Consider the following 20,195-nt stretch of genomic DNA (forward strand, 5'->3'; position numbering starts at 1 on the left):
CGCGGGCTGTCTCTTTCTGTCAAATAAATAAATAAAATCTTTTAAAAAAATTTAGTGTTATTATTCTTCATGAATCAATGTTGTTAACGTGAGTGGTGAGTATAGCCCCATGGTCTTTATATCCTCACTCTCAGCTTCATCGGGTAGATTTACCTTGAAAACCCTAGAAATTCTTGAAGCCACTACAACAAACTCGGCTGATACTGAAGTAGAGTTGAGGCTTTTTTTAATAGTAAAAACTTGCCCCTGATAGTTCTTTGATTTGAAACAATTATTCATGTGCTTGGGAAAATCCATGAAACCAATAAAACTTTCACATGATACTGACATTATACCTGCATTTACTAATTCTTTGAAAAAGGATTTGTTTTAATCAGATATACGCTGTAGCAGAACCAAAAGTACTGTGTCCTGCAGTCGCAACAAGTAGACATATTTTCCATATCCAGTATTTTTGTTTGTATTTGGAAAATAGAGCCCCCATTTCCAGGACAAATACCTGTATGTCTCCGGATAACAGCCACTGGGGCTCAGCGATGACTCCTAGAATAGCCAGGCTATTCAGTCGGAGAGCGTATGAGCAGCCTTACGGTTCAAGAACATGAGAGATGGTGAGTGTGTTTTGGGCTTCAGTAAACAGATATGTATATAGACTCTTGTGATTGCCGATTGAGTAAACTGCAGCTTTCACTATTGCATTGGGTTCTTCTCTGCCAAACAAAAACATCAACAATGATGAAATCTAAGATTACAATTGCATTCTGGGGAAAAAAAGAAGACGGACTTCTAAGAAGGCTCAACCAATTTAAGAATATTGGTCACGCGTCGGATTTGGGCCTAGCCCAACTTCTGCGCCCAGCTGGTTATGTAACCTTGAGTAAGTCACCTAACATCTCTAAGCCTCAATTTTGTCATGTGTAAAGCAAGCATTTGGTAGTACCTAGAGAGGGATGGGGAGGAATTTAAAGTGCTTAGCCCAAGTCACATAAAACTGTAAGTACCATAAATATTTGGGAACAAATAGAAGTCAGTGCATGAATAAAATTATTTATGAAAAAAGCATTATTTTAAGACTTATATGGTATTTTAATGCACTGCATTATAAAATTCTAAGGCCGGAGATCTGTTACCTAAACTGTATTCCCAATCCTTATTGAAATGACTGACGCACATGAGTAGGTGCTCAAAACTTTTCTTGAATGTAGATATAACTGAGAATAATAATATCTTACTTTGGTGTAAATCATTATTTGTAAGGATCATTTTCTCATATATGTATTCATTTTATGTCCACAAAGAAATGTTAGTACCAAAAAAGCAAAATCAAAAACAAAAATACTCAGAAACCTCTAATTTACAATATATTAGAGTTTAAAAGAGCAGAGCTCTGTATGTGAACGTCCATAGCAGCATTATTCATAACAGCCAAACAGCAGAAACGGCCAAAATGCCCATCAATGGATGAATGGATAAAGTATGGGGTGTCCATACAATGGATTACTGTGCAGCCATAGAAGTAACAAAGTACTGATCTGTGGATTTTCCTTGAGAAGAAGATGCTATGTGAAAAAGCCAGACACAAAAGGCCATGTATTAAAAGATTCTATTTATAGGCATATCTATAATCTAAGTTTTCACCTAGATCGCTTCTCTCCATTCCTCGCTCAAAGTAGCACCGGGTTCCGGAGCGCGCAGGCATCCGAGCTGGACATTGTTCCCTCCCCTCTAGTGCCCAGCCCAGGACACTAACTCGAGAAAGCATCCTCTGCGCTGCAGGCTGCCCACAGCCAGGCCCCGCCTGCGCCGCTCTGGGTTCTTGCCTGGCTCCCCCTGCAGGTGCTCTCACTGTGCTCCCAGCGGGCAGTAGTACAGGGCCCAGTCCGACGTTTGCGCCCCACGTTTCTCCAGCGGGAAGGACTTGTCGCTGTTATGATGGGCCTGAAAACCGTGACGCTCAGCCCTCTGGTTTTCTGATGAGCTCTTCAGGGGGAGCTCAGGCTCTTTGTTCTGGTGCTGCCCATACCAGAAAACAGAAACCGAGCAGCTGCGCTCATAGGTACAGTTCAGGGTCAGTGGTGTCCCCTCGGGGAGGGTAACGGGGCCTTCCGTTACCGTGTCTCCACGGGTCCCTCCTGGGGGAAAAGAAAGGTAAAGACTTTGCTTTATGGATAATGTAAGAAGGATAGTTTCCAGTTTAGTAAAGGCAAAAAACCATCCTCAAACCAAGCAATAGAACATCATGGGACTTTCGAATAAATGTCACTTACTCAGTATCAGCAAGATTACAAGTCCCGAGTAGGAAGCAGAGGGCATGGCTTGTGGAGAAGCGGTGGGAGGTTTCATCTGGGGATACACCCAAAGCTGAGAGGGACGTTCCTCTAGGTTCTTGATCCTTCAGTGCAATCTTTTAGAAAATCTTGGTTCAGGTGTTTAGCAGGACAAACTACCCTGCGAGATCACCTCACAGGCTCTAAAAAAAGAGACACATGCTCAGAAGTGGAAGATGAATTTGTGTCAAACCACCAGCTGAAGGGAGCAGCGCCTTCCCGTGATTCCCCCCGACCTGCGGGCCACTTTCCAACTGAATTGGTATTGACCCTGGCAGGAGCCTACGTTGTAGACATAGAAGGGAAATGGGTGTCTGGGGTGAGGGGTAGGGCTCCAGGAAGGAAGCAGCAAAAGTTTTTGCAGACTTCAAGTGGTGCCTGAGGCTGAGACAGTGGGTCTGTCACCATCTTTAAGAAGCAGGACACTATGGCTCCCCAAATCGCCTTCATCCCAGCAGCTAGTGTCTGTTCCGCTGAGGATTAAGCTGGTTTGAAGCTATCATGGTATACTTAGGGCATACTGAAAGTGTAAAAAAGGCATGATCTGAGGGGCGCCTGGGTGGCTCAGTCATTAAGCGTCTGCCTTCGGCTCAGGGTGTGATCCTGGCGTTATGGGATCGAGCCCCACATCAGGCTCCTCTGCTGGGAGCCTGCTTCTTCCTCTCCCACTCCCCCTGCTTGTGTTCCCTCTCTCGCTGGCTGTCTCTATCTCTGTCAAATAAGTAAATAAAATCTTTAAAAAAAAAAAAAAAGAAGCATGACCTGAGACCTTTTCTTGACATATTCCTCCACTGATCCCCCTCGAACCAAGGGATGAGCCCCCCTGCTGACAACGTGCTCCCTTCTCTCCCCTGCCTTTGCCTAAGTAACTTCTATTCATTCTTTAAGAACCAATTTATGCAGCATCTCCTTGCGGAAGGACACCTTCAGGTCTTTAAGGGCGCCCCTCTCTTTTCCCACTCTACGTACCTATCTACACTGTCATTACTACCTCATAGTAGAATCATTTGTGTTCTGTTTTTCAAACTAGACGTGGTGCCCCTGAGATCGGGAACTTGAAAGATTAGTCTCAGCGGCCAGTTTCTCAAAATATATAGGCCATTAGGAGATGCTCAAAAATATCTGAAGAATGAGTGAATAAATGAATGAGTGGCTATGTCTGGTAGGTACGATTATCTTATTATGCAGCACAGCCTCTATGAGAGCATATGCCTCAGGCCTCTGGCTTCTCCCAGAGTCAGATCCCAGACCTCAAATACAGGTGCATTCAGTGTTTCTCAAAATTGAGTAAGGTACAGATCTCCGTATAAGGAACCACTCTCATACTATTTTTTAAAAATGTTATGATGCTGTAACATACACAAATTGAAGTTCAGTGTAAACATTTTAGGCTCACAGGTCTTACACAGTTACCACAGCAAACAAAAAACGCAAACAAAATACAAAATCAACCAAATTCAAATAACTTGTAAAGTGATCTTTTGCTGAAACAAAGGGTTGGCGCAGTCTCATTAGAAGAATACTAAAGATGTGGGTAGTTTGGTAACTCACAGGACTGAGACGATCTGGAGCTTCACGTACTATTGTCTGAGTTATATAATTAGTTGTTCCGAGTACATTTACTTTCCTATTCAAAAATATCCATTTAACTTGCCCCCTTACAAAAGTAAAATAAATAAATGTAATAAAGCACCCAAAAATCAGCACTGAAAAAAAAAACATATTATGTATCTACTGCTACTCTTCCATCTACTGAATTGCATGTTGATATGTCCAAACAATGAATGTTAGTGACTCACCCGCTTTCAATGGAAACATTGTGGTAACCATGGCAACATAGGTTCTTGGGAGTTTGGCCTGTGTGTAGTACCACATGCCATAGCATAACCAAAATTTCCTAAGCCATTTTCTCCATTTAAACAACTGTGATGTCTTTATTTGTAGAATGCCATTATTCCATTTGTCTTCAGTAAAAGTGGCATAAAGAACACAAAAGTATCAAAACCAAGGGGAGTATTCGAAGTTGTTCATATAGATAATTAGAAATACGCTGTTATTTTTTTATTTTGTTGTCATCAAACAGAAAACTCCAAATCTAAAAATTCTCAGGTAATTCCTGTCTCCCAGGGGTTGGCAAGCTTTTTTCTGCGAAGGGTCAAATAGTAAATACGTTAGGCTTTGAAGTCATTATCTCCAAGCAACTGCCCAGCTCTGCTGTTACAGTACAAGCAGTCTTAGTCAATGCACAGATAAATGGGCATGGCTGTTTTTACAATAAAACTTCATTTACAAAGACAGGTGGTAGCCAGCTTTGACCTGTGGGCTGTAGTTTGCCAACCCCTGCTAAGCCCCAGGAATTTACCCATAAACCTCCAAAGTCCCACAGATTACAGTCTGACAGACTCAGCCATGTGTTGTTCTTTTTGTCCTGTCACTGCAATATTATCAATATTAGCCTCGAGGGGGCTTAAAATAAAGGAAGGATATTAAATAAGCAAAGGATACAAAGGAGAAAGAAGGAGATTTGATGATCTTAATGCCTAAGATATTTTGGTGCTGAGAATTCTGGAGTAAAAAGGCAGATATTGTCCCTGCCATTAGGGAGCTCACGGAGTAGTAGTGGAAATAGCTTTTAATCAAATAATCAAAGAAATAAAGGAAAAACTGCAAGTTTAGAAAGGCAGGGGTCTATGATTCTAAGAGTATACATTGACCTTTCTTCAGTTATCCTTCGCCAGGTGTACGAGAAAGAGCAGGCATTTGGTGGTTTTTACTCTTTTGAAGGAAGGGAAAAGAATTTTATGAAAGGGAGAATGTGAGAAAATCACCTACAGTTGCTATGAAAGGGTTGTATAGGAGGAACAAAGTGCTTTTAAGGAACTTAAATAACACCAGTATTTGTGAAGACAGAGACAGGCAGACAGAGAGTGGGAGGAAGGGAGAGACAGAGCATACCGTGGGATGAGGCTGACAGGGTCGCATAGCAAGAGCCTAAATTATGCAAGGTTTTGTAGGTCATTAAGAAGTTTTTTTCTTTATTTTAAGAGCAGATGGGGATTCAGGTGATTGACCTGGTCAAATGTTCACTCTGACAAGAGACTACAAAGGAGTACATTGAGGAGTCGTGAGGTTAAATGTTAAACATGCTGAGTAGGGAAGCAAGGGTTTAAGGTGGATTTTTAATTAAGATGGTGGAGTTGAACTGGGTTTGGGGGGTCGTGATGTCTTCTGGAAGACTCTTAGGAGAAATTCGACAGAACTGGGAGTGAGATTGGATTCAGTATTTCAAAAATAAATAATTATGAATAAGTAAAAAGCATATGAGTCCTAATACACCCTGGTGTGGGGCTGTGGCAGAAATGGCTAGTTCCCTCTACGATGCCCATTGTGTCCTGTTGCTTACTAACAGAATCCCAATTTTAACATGGGTGGCAACATGTTAAGATAAAAAATAGCCCTGATATCTCGGCCTCGCTTGCAGATGGGAGAGAGGTGGAGACATTAAATAACACTCAGGTAAATGAAATGGAAATAGAAACCACTGGGGGTAGTTTCTGGAAAAGATTGACTCGGCCATCATGTGCCCATTTGCCCTCTGACTTTCTCTTTCTTTCTGCCTGGAGGGTGTTTAAAGTGGACAGATCTCTAGCAGTTTCTTTAAAGTATAAAACCAACAGTGATGTCTTAAGGATGTCACTTAAGACAGTGAGCTAGAAAGACCCTAGATCCTTCCTACAATGAGGAAGCTAGCATACCAGCCCTGCACATGAGAGAGCTTCTTTATGTGAGAGAAAAATAAATTCCACCCTGTTAAAAATATCATCATTTGAGTTTTCTGTAACGTGAAGCTGAACCAATCTCTAAACTCATACAGATGGTGTTCGTTAAGAACACAAATCCATTGTTTCCAACAGAGACTGAGGGAGTAAGCTGGGAGAGAGCCAATAATCCAGATCTTCCAAGGTGCTCTGGGTGATTCTGATACAGGTGCTGCTGGTGGTTGAAGTCTGGCATTTGGCAACCACTGCCCTGTAGGATGTTTCCTCTACCCTCCCCCCACCTGTTTCACCAAACATGTACATAAATACAAATGCCCCAATTTTGTCCACACATTTTCAGTAGTATCAAAACTTCATTAAGAAAACTACATTCAGGGGCGCCTGGGTGGCACAGCAGTGAAGCGTCTGCCTTTGGCTCAGGGCGTGATCCCGGCCTCATGGGATCGAGCCCCACATCAGGCTCTTCCGCTAGGAGACTGCTTCTTCCTCTCCCGCTCCCACTGCTTGTGTTCCCTCTCTCACTGGCTGTCTCTATCTCTGTCGAATAAATAAATAAAATCTTTAAAAAAAAAAAAACTACATTCGAGCCATATGATCCAGTAATTCCATTACTGGATATTTACCCAAAGAAAAGGGAAACACTAATTTGAAAAGATACATGCACCTCTATATTCATAGCTGCGTTATATACAATAGCCAAACTACAGAAGCAGCCCGAGTGTCTGCCGATGATGGGTGGATAGAGAAGATGTGAGAGATCTATAGATATAGATGGATCTAGATACAATGGAATATTACTCAGCCACAAAAAAGAATAAAAAACCTTGCTGTTTGCAACAACGTGGATGGGTCTAGAGGGTATAACGTTAAACGAAATTAACCAGTCAAAGAAAGACCAGTACAATATGATGTCATTCACATTTGGAATTTCCAAAACAAAATAAGTGAACACAGAAAAAATAGACAAAGGAAAAAACCAGGCTTAACTATGGAGAACAAAACTGATGGTCATCAGAAGGGAGGTAGGTGGGGGGATGGGTGAAATAGGCCAAGGGGATTAAGACTACACTTGTCGTGATGAGCACTGGGAAATGTATAGAATTGTTGAATCGCTGTATTGCACACCTGAAACTAATATAGCACTGTATGTTTATTAGCTTGAATTATACTTGAAAACTATATTCAACATTTATTTATCCTACTAGGTACAAGACATAAAGGAAAACCATGGTGTATTTGATAATAGAAGTACCCACTTCTTAAAAACAAAATTTCAGGGCCTGGTAGTGGAGAACATGCATCTCTCACACGGATGGGGAAAAAGTATGACTTTCTCGTAAGTTCTCATTTGATTCATGGAGAGATTGAAGCTTGGAAATCATAAGACTAGTAAATGCAGAGTGAGATTTGGAGCTTTGTTTCTATGGGTACACAAGTTTCCACTCCTCAGCTCTAAAATGAAAAATTTGGCTGAAAGAGTTCTAAGATCCATTTTAATTCTTTTTCCTATACAGGAATTGGAGGGAAGCAAAAATCATCTCACGCATCTCAAGGAGCCATCTGGGTCACCAGGGGCTTGCACGTATGAGACCTTCTAATACCCAGAAGTCCTTTCCCTTTCCACATGTGTCCAGTGCTTAGCTTTTTCCCTGATAAAATTAGAGCTTGAAGGGTCTTTTGGGCTCATCGGTCCAAACCCTTCATTACTGGTGAAGAAATGGAAGGCCGCTTCGCTGATGCTGTGCCCAAAGCTGTAGGGCCGGGACTGGCAGAGCCGAACCTGGCATTGCAGTTTCTCGTTCTAACCTTCATACCCTTTGCCCTGGTACAAGGTGCTTCCAAAGAAGCCATGAGTTTAAGAGGGTCCATCTTTCATCTTGCCCGCTCTTTGTAGACTCTCCTTCCTGGGAAGTCATAACCACTAATGCTACCCACTGTGGGGCTTCACAGCAGCAGCTTGGGCAAGGTTTGTGTGGGGGCTGCAGCTGCCTGGCGATCACTGTTTTCCGTGGCACAGACGTAAGTTGCGGTGTCTGCGGTCTGGGAAGCCATGATGGACAAAGAACTGCTTTTGATGGAGTTGTTCAGTGTGACTTGTAGCCTTCCGCTGTGTTTCTCTCTTTCGTTTGAACGTATTAAAATCAGTTGGACAAAACCTCAAACTGAGTCTTGTCTATACCACTGTAAGAAGCTTATAGAAGTTTTGTAACTGCAGTTCATGGTGGCATTTTCGCCCTCCTGGACGGTCAGGACCTGATAATACTGTTCCTGCTGGCTGTTCACCCCTAGGCAAAGACAGAAGGCCAGACACCGGAAGTTGGTCATTGTATTTTCCCTCTTTAGTATTTACATTTCCTTCCATAACTTTCTGGTGTATTTTCAACTTAACAAGAAGAGTTTGCCCAAACTCAGTCTTGTGGGCACCGAACTTAGGTCACCCTGTTCCCGTAAATTTGGTCACCCTGTCTCTATTACCAAGAACCCCAACTCACTGGCCAGTTGAAGGCATAGTATCAGCAAAGATGCTTCCACAAGTTTCTCCATTCTTTTTCCTTGTTGGAATCGCAGAAGACTCAGCTCTGGGGCCTGAAATGCAGCCAGGATACTCAGTCGAAAGCGTTGGCTCTCTCTGTGGGGTGTATTTATCTGTTCCTTCTGCACACCAGAGTCTCACCTGGCCAGTCAGAGGCATCCCTTTGCTTTCAGTACAAACTGATTTCAAACCTACTGAGTCTGAGGACAGACACTGCCATCTCGTGGTAGCAACATCATCTTGCCGATAGAATGTACTCTGGAAAGGTGAAGGGAGCGATTCAGAAACAATTACAAAGCAGTGATACCCACCTTCCCGCCATGTCCTCACTGTCTTCCCTCTGTGCATGTGGCCCGATCCTAATCTCTTCTCATAAGGACACCAGTCATACTGGAGGAGAGTCGACCCTAACAATCCCACTTTAACTTAATTACCTATTTAATAACCCTACTCCAAATACAGTCGCGTTTTGAGGTGTTGGGAGTTAGGAACATACGGATTTTGGTGGGGAGAAAATTCATCTCATAACAATGAGTATCTGATATTTCTGTTTCTATGGCAGGAGGCAGTAGGGTGCAAGAAGTGAACCAGCTTTGCAGTGAGGCCAGGGAGGTCCAGTTTAGATCTACCCATTCAGTAGCTGTTTATATCATTTGTGTCTGTATTCTCTTGACTATGAAGTGTGGATGATGAGTGATAATAATATTGCTTTTTTAGAGTTTTAGAAATGATTGATGAGATAAGAAAATGCAATTTAGAGCAGAGCCTGACAATTACCAATGACTCAAAAATTATTGTTGTTACGAGAAAATGGCTTCTGATGGTGAGTAGTCAAAAGGAATGGCAAACATTCCCTAGAGTATTTTCTAAATGGTTTCAAAACCTGACTTTAAGATATTTTGTGTGTAAAATAGAGAGATGGGGAAGTGGGGAGGGAAGAAACATAAGGAAGGAAGGAAAGAAAGGAAGAAGGGGAGAGGTTGTTGGCTGGAGATTGGAGACTGCTAGGAGGTACTTCTAGAAGAAGGTTTGTGTTGGGTGACTACCACAGCAAACCTGGGTGTTTGTCACTATGAGACAAAGAAATCGTAAAGCTTTCTGAGGCAGGAACTGATGTTATTTAAGGAGTTTACATTTTAATCTGTCTGCTCTCTGCTACATACTTTTGACAAATTTGTGAGGAAATTTTTGACTAGTGGTTAGGAGATGACCCCTGGTTCTAAGAAATTAAGGGACTTGTCCACCACCTTATAAGAATTGAGTTCCCTTACTATTTGAATCTATTTGGCTGTATACACAAAAAGTGTAATGAGAAGCAGAAAAAGGAAACAGAGGGGCCCCTGGGTGGCTCAGTTGGTTAAGCATCTGTCTTTGGCTCAGCTCATGACCCCAGGGTCCTGGGATCAAACCCCACATTGGGCTCCCCACTCAGGGGGGAGTCTGCTTCTCCCTCTCCCGTTGCCCCCTCCTCACCCCACTCATGATCTCGCTCTCAAATAAATAAGTAATACCTTTTTTAAAAAAATAAAAGGAAACAGAGACATTGCTGACCTCTGAGGAGAACTGGGAATTGAGCTAGCTGGGCTGAGAGGGAAACTTTTCATTGTAAATGTTAATGGACTACCAGAGCAATAAATGAAAAAGTAGGATCATTAGGACTCAGACCCTTCGAGAATGAAGTTTGGGGTCACTTCACAAGGCAAACAACCCAAATCCAGCGAGGTCATGGCTTCGGGCAGGGAAACAGAAAATGCAAAGCAACAGGAGTGAGCTGTGGCCCCTCAGCCCCATGACCAAATCTGGACTCCAAGAGTGTAGCAGCTTTCTCTATCTTCTCCTTGTTCTTTATCCATGTGTGTTCTGTATATGCTGTCATTTTCTTCTTTCTCCCTCCTTCTTACCATTATATATACATTTTCAAGGACTGACTTTGTGATTTAGTCTGTATATAACAGCATATTCAATGGAATTTCCTTCGAATTTTTAGAAATGATTAATAGAGCAAGAGATGTATAGTGACTGTTGGGACTATAGGTCTTAATTTGGGGAAAGGATAAGAACTTCTCTTGTTCAAAGGACAGCTTTAGCTTGCTGGATGGTAACATAGAGTCATTTCATTGCTGTTTAGAAGTTCAAATGTGTGTGCAGAAGCGCATATGAAAGATAAGTAACCACGGGGATAAAGTGTGCCAGTTACTGATTTATTGCCTTTCTTATTGCCAAATCCACCCTTCAGTGCCCCATTTGTGATATTGGACCCATTCCATGGGAACATCTCTCCTTCACCAGCTGGCATGATATCAAGCTATGCCAATAAGAGGAATGTGGAAGGGCACTGCAGGAGGGAGAAGCTTCTCTTCCTGGCTCTGGTACATTTTCATATTTCTTGCTCCTGCAGTTCTTGGCCAGCCTGTGGGACACACAGTGGCATTCACCTGCAGCAAGGCTCAGTGACAGCCACCCATCAGCTTCTTGGCAAGATTCACGAGTGCGCCGAGCGAGTTCAGCAGCACTCTTTTGCTAGCTTCCTATAAACTTTGTTGGAAGCCAGGTAGGTGTTTTTCTGCTTGCCAGCCTTTTTCTCTGGCACCTCAATGCGCTTCTCCACCACTCCGCAGGCCACAGCCACACACTCCCCAGCGAGATCCGAATCCTTGGAGGGTGTGGTATTACAATATGTCCCTTACTTGGGAACTCTGGCTTAGTCCTAGGATAGGAGCTTCTCCCTACATATGCTATTTCTGTGTTCTTTAGAGTTCTTTTTATTCATTAGTAGCTGATTCTCTATTATCAGTTAATAATCATTTGTATTAAACTTTCCTTGTTCAGATTACTTTGGTGTTCTGTTTTGTTTTTTCTCCTGATTGAGTTAGTAGGCATCCATAAAGTGCATGACAGGGAAGACATCATGCGGAGGGGCCAGCGATCACATGCCGTGAAGCAGTACAGTAGTTTTAAGGAGCCGTGCTTAGGAATATGGTGATGGACACATGTGGGGTGGGGTGGGGTGGCAGAGGAGTGGGAGAGGTGAGACCCAACCACTGGAGAGTTGCCCTGGGCCAAGAAAAAAATGGTTTTTATGCTGTGCTATATAGTTTATTTCAAAAGCATTTTTCCAGGTACTACTGGACAGAATACATGCACTTATATCTTTAAAAGTAATTAAACAGAGTAGGTAACGAGAATTTCCTTGGACAGATTTTTGAGATGAATCGATAGCTAACTGACAACCAATGATCTCATACCTAGGAGGTAAACTCAATGTCAGACTGCAGAGGAAAAAAATGCCCTTCCATGGCCATATAGAAAACCTAAGAAGAGGGGCACCGGGGTGGCTCAGTTGGTTAAGCATCAGACTCTTGGTTTCAGCTCAGGTTATGATCTCATGGGTCGTGTGATCGAGCCCCATGTTGGGCTCCATACTCAGCATGGAATCTGTTTGGTATTCTCTGTCTCTCCCTCTGCTCCTCTCCCCGCTCACTTGCACTCTCTTTTCCTTTCTCTAAAATAAATAAATAAATCTTAAAAAAAAAAAGAACTAATGAAGAAATACTTTCCGTAACTCCTAAAGGGTTTGTGCTCTGCTTCCCTTCTGAAACCAGTTATTGTGTCCCTCAGAGCACAGTAATACGTGGCTGAGTCTTCCTCTTGAGCTGATTGTTTCTTCAGATGGAAAGATGTCTCATTCCTGTTAAGGTTGGCTGTGAAACCTTTGATACTTTCTCCTGAGATGTGTTTCAGGAGTAACTGGAGGCTTCGTTTGGGGTACTGGACATACCAGAAGAGCACAGGACTCCCAGAATATGAGTAGCTGCACTTGACCTGCACAGAGTCCCCTCAAAGACAGAGATGTGGTCCTCAGGCTGGGTCACTGTCTGAGCTCCCGTTCCTCCTGTAACACCAACTGAGCACCAGGAAGAGTCTTGCGGGCTGAGGAGAATATTCCTTTCAACTAATCTAAATCAGAAGACCACAGAAAGAGAATAAAAAGGGACTATACTCACTGAGTGTGACTATCATCAGGAACACTGAGAGGAGGAGGGTGGCCTTCATGGCAGAGCCGCAGAGAAACAGGAAGCTCTTTTCTGCAAACAGTTCAGCCACACGCACACTGACAGAGCGGGAAGTGAGCTTACTGGTGTGTAAAGCAAAGGCTCTTCCTCAAAGTGGTGGTGGGTTTCTGGCTTTCTGCGAAGTTCAATTTGTGTAACATCTTCCTCTAGAGGCAAAATCAGATACTGCAGATAATCTTGCTCTTCAAGGAAGCCTGGACATTCTCAGAACGAAGAGGGATTTTCCTCACAGTTAATAAGGCAAAGTGTAATGCTATACTAATTGAAAAAGCATGCTACTATAAAGGTGCAGATAGAGAAATCCATGGAATGGAATAGAAAGTTTAAACATACAAATTACTTATGGAAAATTAGTTATAACAAAAACGGGGAAAAGAGAAGTTAAAAAAATTAAATGTGCCTTCATAAATGGAGTTACTTAGAGATCGACAAACAAATGTGGAAATCTGCCTTAGTATCTGTTACAAAATAAATTCTAAGTGAAATAATATTTAAAATTTTTAAGTAAAAGATAAGCTATTCTTTAAATAAATTGAGGATGGTCATAGTTTGCTTGAGCATGTCAGTCAGAACGCATAACAGAAACTATTGATAGATCACATTTCATAGAAATATTAACTTCTGTATGGGTACACTAATAAAATGTTTAAACAGTACCAGATCAAGTGATTTTTCCATCCATCATCACTGATTCTGACCTTCCCTACACCAGGCAGTGGTCTTTTAGAATTTAAGTTCTACACGTTTTTTAAAAAACAGGCCAACAAAGAAACAACCATTTGGCTTAGAAAGAAAGCAATTCTAGGTAGATGATAGATTGAAAACGCCCCTGATTCCCTGCGCTTCGCCAAGGAGCCTCTGGTAATCACCCAGTGATGCCAAGAGAGCTCAAGTGAGGAATCCTATGGGGAGTCACATATCAATCTGGGGTCAGGTATCAGGGAACTCAGGGATGAAGAGCACGAAACTACGGATCATTGAGAGAGCTTGGCCTGCAGAGATTACTGGACCTCTAAGAAGGAAACCATTCTCTTGAGAAAGCCTCTCCTCTAGCCCCCAAATAGCCAAAAAGGAAGTAACAAGTAGGCTGAGTCTGTCCTTAATGCAGAGGAGTACAAGGATATCAGAGAGCAAGAAGGCTACCTTCTAGTTTTTCAGCAGGGTACTGACATCTGCTCTATCAGTGCCTTGCCGGCTGCTACCATGCTGACCAGGGGCACAGAAACATCTAGGCTCTTCATTCTCACAGGATCGCCTCCACATAGACTGCCCCCAGTAATCAGACATGTCAGGAGGGGAGTAAAGAAAGGGAAAAAGAAACCTCAGAGAGAAATAAAGGCGTCACCTGGGTCAAGTACAGCCTGAAAAAATGATCAGGGTCAGTGACTCAATTGCCTTAGCCAAAAATCAGGACACGTAGTCTGAAAAGTGATTGAGAATTCACTTATAAGAAATCTGTGTCAAAGAAAGAATACATCATTGAATGCATTGTTAATTTATTCAATCCCCTTAGAGGAGTAAATATAATTAAATGAAATTAGGAGAATTCTGTAAACCTCAGACTTGTGGTCACTATGAACAAATACAATGTCTCCAACAAGACTTTGGCTTATGGAAAGAAATAGAACGTGTATATGATGGTCACCCTGACCTCATGTCTATCTCCATTCTTCTCTTGTCCAACAGTTTCTCTGTATACCTTGCAGGCACACCTGGCTGATTCTGTTCTGTGACTATGAAGAATAGGCCACATTTTGAAACTCAAGTAACTATGTTCTATTTCTTTCTCCCCAATTTCTCTTCTCTTCACTCTCTTTTCTCCTCGCTCTCTACATATACTCATTATTTTTCTCCCATTTCATCTTCTCCTCTCCTTTTTTCCCTGTTTTTCTAATCTCAGAAGAGATATAATAGAAGGTAGGAATCATTGGAATAATTCTGAAGTGAGGGTAAGGGCTCATATTTTAGCGTTTTTAGTCATAAACACCAAAACAGTAAATATGTAATGTAAATATTTTCTCCTGGAGCTTCCAGCTTTCCCTTTGTCTAGATGATGCTCAGGTCTGCTTGGAGTCCGCATTCACGTCAGCAGACCGTCCTCACAGATGAATATATGGTGCTCTCTCTGTTCTGACCGGGTATGACAAGACCAGATGCTCTCCGAACTGCTGCTAGCCCTCATTCAAATTTTCGCTCATGTTCAACTATCTCAGAACTGGAGAGATAAAGTTGTTCATTTAGAGTAATGCCTAGAGTGCCCTCTACTGGCGAAAACCAGGCTGGAGGTTTTTTTGTTTTTTTTTTTGTTTTTTTTTTTTTTTAAGTAAACTGATTTCTTCCTCAAAATGCCATTTAATGAAGGTTACTATCTTAAAATATTTTGTCAAATTGCACCTTCAGGCTTGTATGTAATTTCTCCAATCTATTTCAAGATAAGTCCGCATCAATTTATTGAAGGTCTCCTATAAACTAGATCTTGTGCTAGGTCTTAAAAGATCAAAACCTGAATGAAACATTATCACTGCTCGTAGAACACTATGGTATAGCAGGAAAGACAGACATGGAAGGGTGTGCGTATTCATATCCCAAAGAGCATCCCAGAAAAGTACAACAGGAACCCAGAAATAAGGAGACATTTCTTAGAGGACACTTAGACAAAGATTTAATAAGAACGTGATCATTTTGTCCTTTCCCCAGAAAAGATAAAAAGGAATGTTATCAAGAAATTAAGTAGAGATATTATCTTGGGAGTGGAATAGAGATGTTTCCCAGATGAAAATAGAAGAGGGGGAGTGAAGGGTTCCCGGCTGGTTTGGTTGGTAGAGCACGCAACTCTTGATCTCTGGGTTGTAACTTTAAGCTCCATGTTGGGTGTGGAGATTACTTAAAAATAAAATCTTAAAAAAAAAAAAGAGGAGATGGACAGAGATGTAGAAAGAAGTTGGGGGAACATGAAATATAATTACTTACTTTACTACTAATTTCAAAATTAATTTCTGTTCCGTGAGGCTTAGTTTTTGTGTGTGTAAACTTTTTATAACGTTTTGGGGGTGATTTTTTTAATCACATAAATCACAAACAACAATTTAGAGCCATAATCATATACACAAAATATCTTAAACATGTGAGCTCTTTGATACAGTTATTTTGGAGGACATAAAAATATTCTCTGGTCTTGGATATCCCTATTAGAATTTGTGTAATCTTTGATACCATGAACTTTGGTCATGAAGATTGATTTTCCTCTGAGCTTTGTTAATGTGCCTTGAAAGTCTAGAAACCTCTGTTGAGTATGCAGTTTTATACTATATCATGAATGAGTGTGACTTGTTACAAAATGCCTAGGAGTTTTTCAGCAGATATCATATTTGATATCTTTTTATGGGTTAGTAACCTCAAATTTTTAATTTGGAAATCACTGGGATAGCTATTTCAAAAAACAATTACCACTGGGTGGCTTTTAGATTCTCAATATTGCTTAAGAATCATGTAAAATAGGTTCACTGGTTTTGTGTTACACGAGATTGGAAATCTAGATATTGTGACGTCTATTTTACTTTAAAACATGGGAGTGTCACACGGTTGGGTATTACGTATGTGCTAGAAGTTAAGCTTCAAATCTAGGTCTAGCCTCGATATTGCACTGATTAAGAATCTATGTTGTGGGGGCGCCTGGGTGGCACAGCGGTTAAGCGTCTGCCTTCGGCTCAGGGTGTGATCCCGGCGTTATGGGATCGAGCCCCACATCAGGCTCCTCTGCTATGAGCCTGCTTCTTCCTCTCCCACTCCGCCTGCTTGTGTTCCCTCTCTCACTGGTTGTCTCTATCTCTGTCGAATAAATAAATAAATAAATAAATAAATCTAAAAAAAAAAAAAGAATCTATGTTGTTTGTGTTCCCTTCGTTGAGAATGTACGTGACACAGCTTGTCAGCTGACATTATAACCACGTTCTTCGGTTTTCCACATGGAGCTCAACACCTGAGGCCATGCTAATGACCTTCATGAATGCTAGAAATGATTTTTTTAAAATAAAAATGCTCTTGCCTTTTTTGCTTCAGAACTCTGACACTTAATGACATACTCAGCGTGGGAGTGGGGTGGGGACTTGGTGGGGTGCGTCTGTCTTGGAGAAATTCATCAGAAGACCTCGATCTGGAGCAAAGTCTGTCGGAATGTAGCACAGCATGGCTGTTGAGGCAACTACTCAGGGGGTGAGCGTTCCCCAGAGCCCAGCCTGTCCTGCCCGATTTGCCTTCACTGAAGAAGAGAGCTTGGAAAACTCTCCTGAGTTCTTGAGTCACAAAAAGCCCCAGTGTCTCAGGAGATTTGTGTTCAGCTCCCCCTGCAGTCCCAGACACTGTGTCACTCACAGCACAGAAGTACTTGGCCGCGTCGCTCCCATGGGCTGAGGGTTTCCTCAGGTGGAAGGAGGTTTCAGTCTTCCTAAATTCAGCCTCGAAATCTCTGATGCCTTGAACCAGAGTGTCTCCTGAAAAGTACTGGAGGAGAAGCTGGAGGCCTTGGCTGGGGTACTGCACGTACCAGTAGAGATAAGGAGTTCTGCTATAGGAATAATTGCACCTCAGCTCCAGAGGGGATCCTTCAGAGACAGTGATGTGGGCAACAGGCTGGGTCACTGACTGGGCTCCGGTTCCTCCTGAAACATCAATGCTGAGTCAGTGAGACCAGGACAGACTTACCTATGAAGAGACGGTGTCTTTATTCTGCATCCAATTAGAACACAGTCACTTTTGTGTTGGGAGGAAAGGAAAGGAAAAAATGGTACTTACTTGGGTTAAAAATCACATCAAGCACTGAGATGAGCAGCAGGAGCATGGCTGAGCAGGGGACACACTGTGGGCTCCGGAGCATGTGGGACAGTGGCCAAGGTCACTGAGACTTCAGAGCTATAGGAAGAGTGGGGACGTTGGGCCGGACAAGCCCCTTGCTTTGACGAGTTTTGAAGATGGTTAGAAGGAGTCTTCCTCTTCTGGCCTCCTCTTGTCACAGCTTCCTCTCTGCACAGACACCAGCCAGCTGCAGGGAGGAGGGGCTGAGTGTCTGGCAACGACCTGCAACCAGAACAAACGTCTCATTTGTGCAACATCACCCTCTGTCCCCAGAGGCAGGACCAAGGATCTAAGAGACCTAGTGGTCTTCTGCTCTCATGTCAGAGATGTGCTCATCAGAACGTCACCAGAAAGTGTTTCTTCCTCCCTGAATCTGTGATGATGTCACCTTCTGCAGGACATGGTATTAATCCTAAAATAAGGGAGAAATGGGAGCTTTGTAAAAATAGAAGAGCAACTTACTTCCCTGAGAAATGAGTCACTATTCTAGACTTTGGAGTACCGTTGAGAGGCTCTATATTACCTTTAAAGCCGTTCATCAGGCAGAATGACTAAGATCAATTGCCTCAGCAGAGCTGAGCTTCATATGGCCTCGTGCTGCTGGATGATACTTCAGATCAGCCTGGGGCATGTGACACTATATAACCAGTGCAAACTTACTAAGGCAGTAATTTTCTTTGTCAGGCAGAAAGTGTGAAGAAGATTCCTTGGTTTCAGGTGAACACATTTGATGCATGTTTAGGCTATGAGAGAATAACTTGGGCACTCCGTGTTTAAGTGGAGAAAGCGAGAGTCCTGTTACAATTGCTGATGGTCAGAACAGACTGATATATTTTGCCAAATGATGGGGACCTCACAGTAGAAAGAACATCGACAGAGGAACATTTGCAGAAAAGTGAGCAGAATTATAAATGTAAGGAAAATAAGGCATATAAATAAGTGATTCTAGAAGGAATTCAGGAGAGAGAGAAAAAAGCGAATCTGTATGAACTCAGTAAAGCTGGACAGAGGGCAGCCAGCAGAACGGAAATGAGAGGAACTTCCGGGGGTGGGTGTAGAAGCCATGGAAGTAGATGATCAGGGACACTCAATGCAGTGAAGCAACACAGTCCACACAGCAGGCACAGGGCCTCTCTACCTGGGGAAGTCTGCTCTAGGTTCTAACAGTAAGATGAAAATAGTAAGACTTCCGTCCTCGACTTATGTTGAGACCACTGAAACCTTAAGACTGAAATCACTAAAGAGAGAAATCTCAGGTGAAATGAGAATCTGGTCAACAGGAGTCCTTTTCAGAAGGACAGAACAACTCACTCCTTTCTGAATCCTCTGTTGACTTGCACCAGCCTGAAATCAGTTCTCCCTCGGGCTTCTGATTTACTTCTTGCCTATAGATTTCTTTCACACATGGGACTAAATCACATGGCCAGTTTGGAATTTTAAATGTACCGGAATGTGTTTATGATTCAAAATATCTAAGTGTATGTACTCTCCTCCTTTCTCCCCCAAATTGTCACTGAAATAAAATTTAGAAGCATAAACAGGATGAACTTAAATCCATAATGGGAAAATAGTAAAAAGATAAAAGACATCAACAATCCCATAAGAAGGAACGTGGATATGAGCACAGTGATGAGTGAGACGGAGAGGGGAAAAGCATAGCCCAGAATGAAGCATGAGAAGATGTCGGTAGAATGTGAGTGAAGGAAATTGACCTCTTAGGACCCTGAAGAGGTTCTGGGCTGAGACAGATTCTGATGGAGGGTAGGAGGGACAGACACAGGGGACAAATTGAAGGTCAATATGTGGATTAGCTATGCTGGTCTCCCTCTGTATGCTCCAGCCGGCTACTGTACTTCTATGGGAGAAGCATAGGGTATACAGAATCTCATTTAATCCTGAAATCAGTCCTGAAATATACATGGTAGAAATAGATATAACATGGGCTGGGGAAGCCTAGATGGCTCAGTTGGTGAAGCGTCCGACTCTTGATTTCAGCTCAGGTCATGATTGCAGGGTCATGAGATGGAGCCCCAGGTCAGGCTTTCAGCTCAGTGTGGAGTCTGCTTGCAATTCTCTCTCCTTCTTCTTCTTCTCCTCCCCCGACTTGCACACACTCTCTAAATAAATAAATGAAATCTTTTGAAAAGAGAGAAATATATATATTATGGGCCTAAGATCAAATGGCCCATTGGTAACATGAAAGATATTCAAGCTGGGACCACAGACCAAATTCTTCCCAGTGCACCATGACACCAGAAGACACACAACACAAATAGAACTAGAATTCAAGTGTCTTGATTCCAGCACGACGTCCTGCTCTTTCTCACTGCCTTTCAAATCTTTCTTCCATGGTTTGGAAATATTTGTGAATAGTCTTTAGTCCACAAACTGAGAATTTGAAGCAAGTTCCCGACTGGGTTGCATCCTTCTAGTCAGTGACTATGGGAACAAAATGGAACAGATATCTTAACTCCCCATTTCCAGGTTTTCCCACCCTTTGGACTACATAAACGATGTCCTAACAGCCCACATCTTTGGCTTTACAATAAATGTGGCTTTTACATTTCCCCCCTGTAATTGTAACATCTATCACAACGCCTTATTTCTATCAAGCCACAAACCTTTTTCCTGG

General features: G+C 42.4%; 1 protein-coding gene across 1 annotated transcript; it reads right to left on the reverse strand.

Annotated features, from left to right (window-relative positions):
• Window positions 1–1,842: 1,842 nt before the first annotated feature.
• On the reverse strand, window positions 1,843–17,597 carry LOC130542291 (uncharacterized). The gene is made up of 3 exons (XM_057305183.1): window positions 17,504–17,597; window positions 16,966–17,370; window positions 1,843–2,132 (listed from the first exon to the last, which is right to left on the reverse strand). Exons 1-3 carry the CDS (start codon window positions 17,583–17,585, stop codon window positions 1,843–1,845), a joined length of 777 nt encoding a protein of 258 aa, XP_057161166.1. The 5' UTR covers window positions 17,586–17,597.
• Window positions 17,598–20,195: the final 2,598 nt, after the last annotated feature.

The sequence above is a fragment of the Ursus arctos genome, unplaced genomic scaffold (assembly GCF_023065955.2).
Source record: "Ursus arctos isolate Adak ecotype North America unplaced genomic scaffold, UrsArc2.0 scaffold_32, whole genome shotgun sequence".
Classification (NCBI taxonomy): domain Eukaryota; kingdom Metazoa; phylum Chordata; class Mammalia; order Carnivora; family Ursidae; genus Ursus; species Ursus arctos.

Excerpts from the sequence above, each read along its gene's own strand:
- LOC130542291 (XM_057305183.1), bottom strand. The coding sequence starts at position 17,585 with ATGCTCCGGAGCCCACAGTGTGTCCCCTGCTCAGCCATGCTCCTGCTG. Across the intron at positions 17,371-17,503 it reads TGATGTGATTTTTAACCCAA|GAGGAACCGGAGCCCAGTCA; the intron begins GTAAGTACCATT and ends TTGATGTTTCAG. Across the intron at positions 2,133-16,965 it reads AGCTCTCTTCTTCAGTGAAG|GAGGGACCCGTGGAGACACG; the intron begins GCAAATCGGGCA and ends CTTTTCCCCCAG.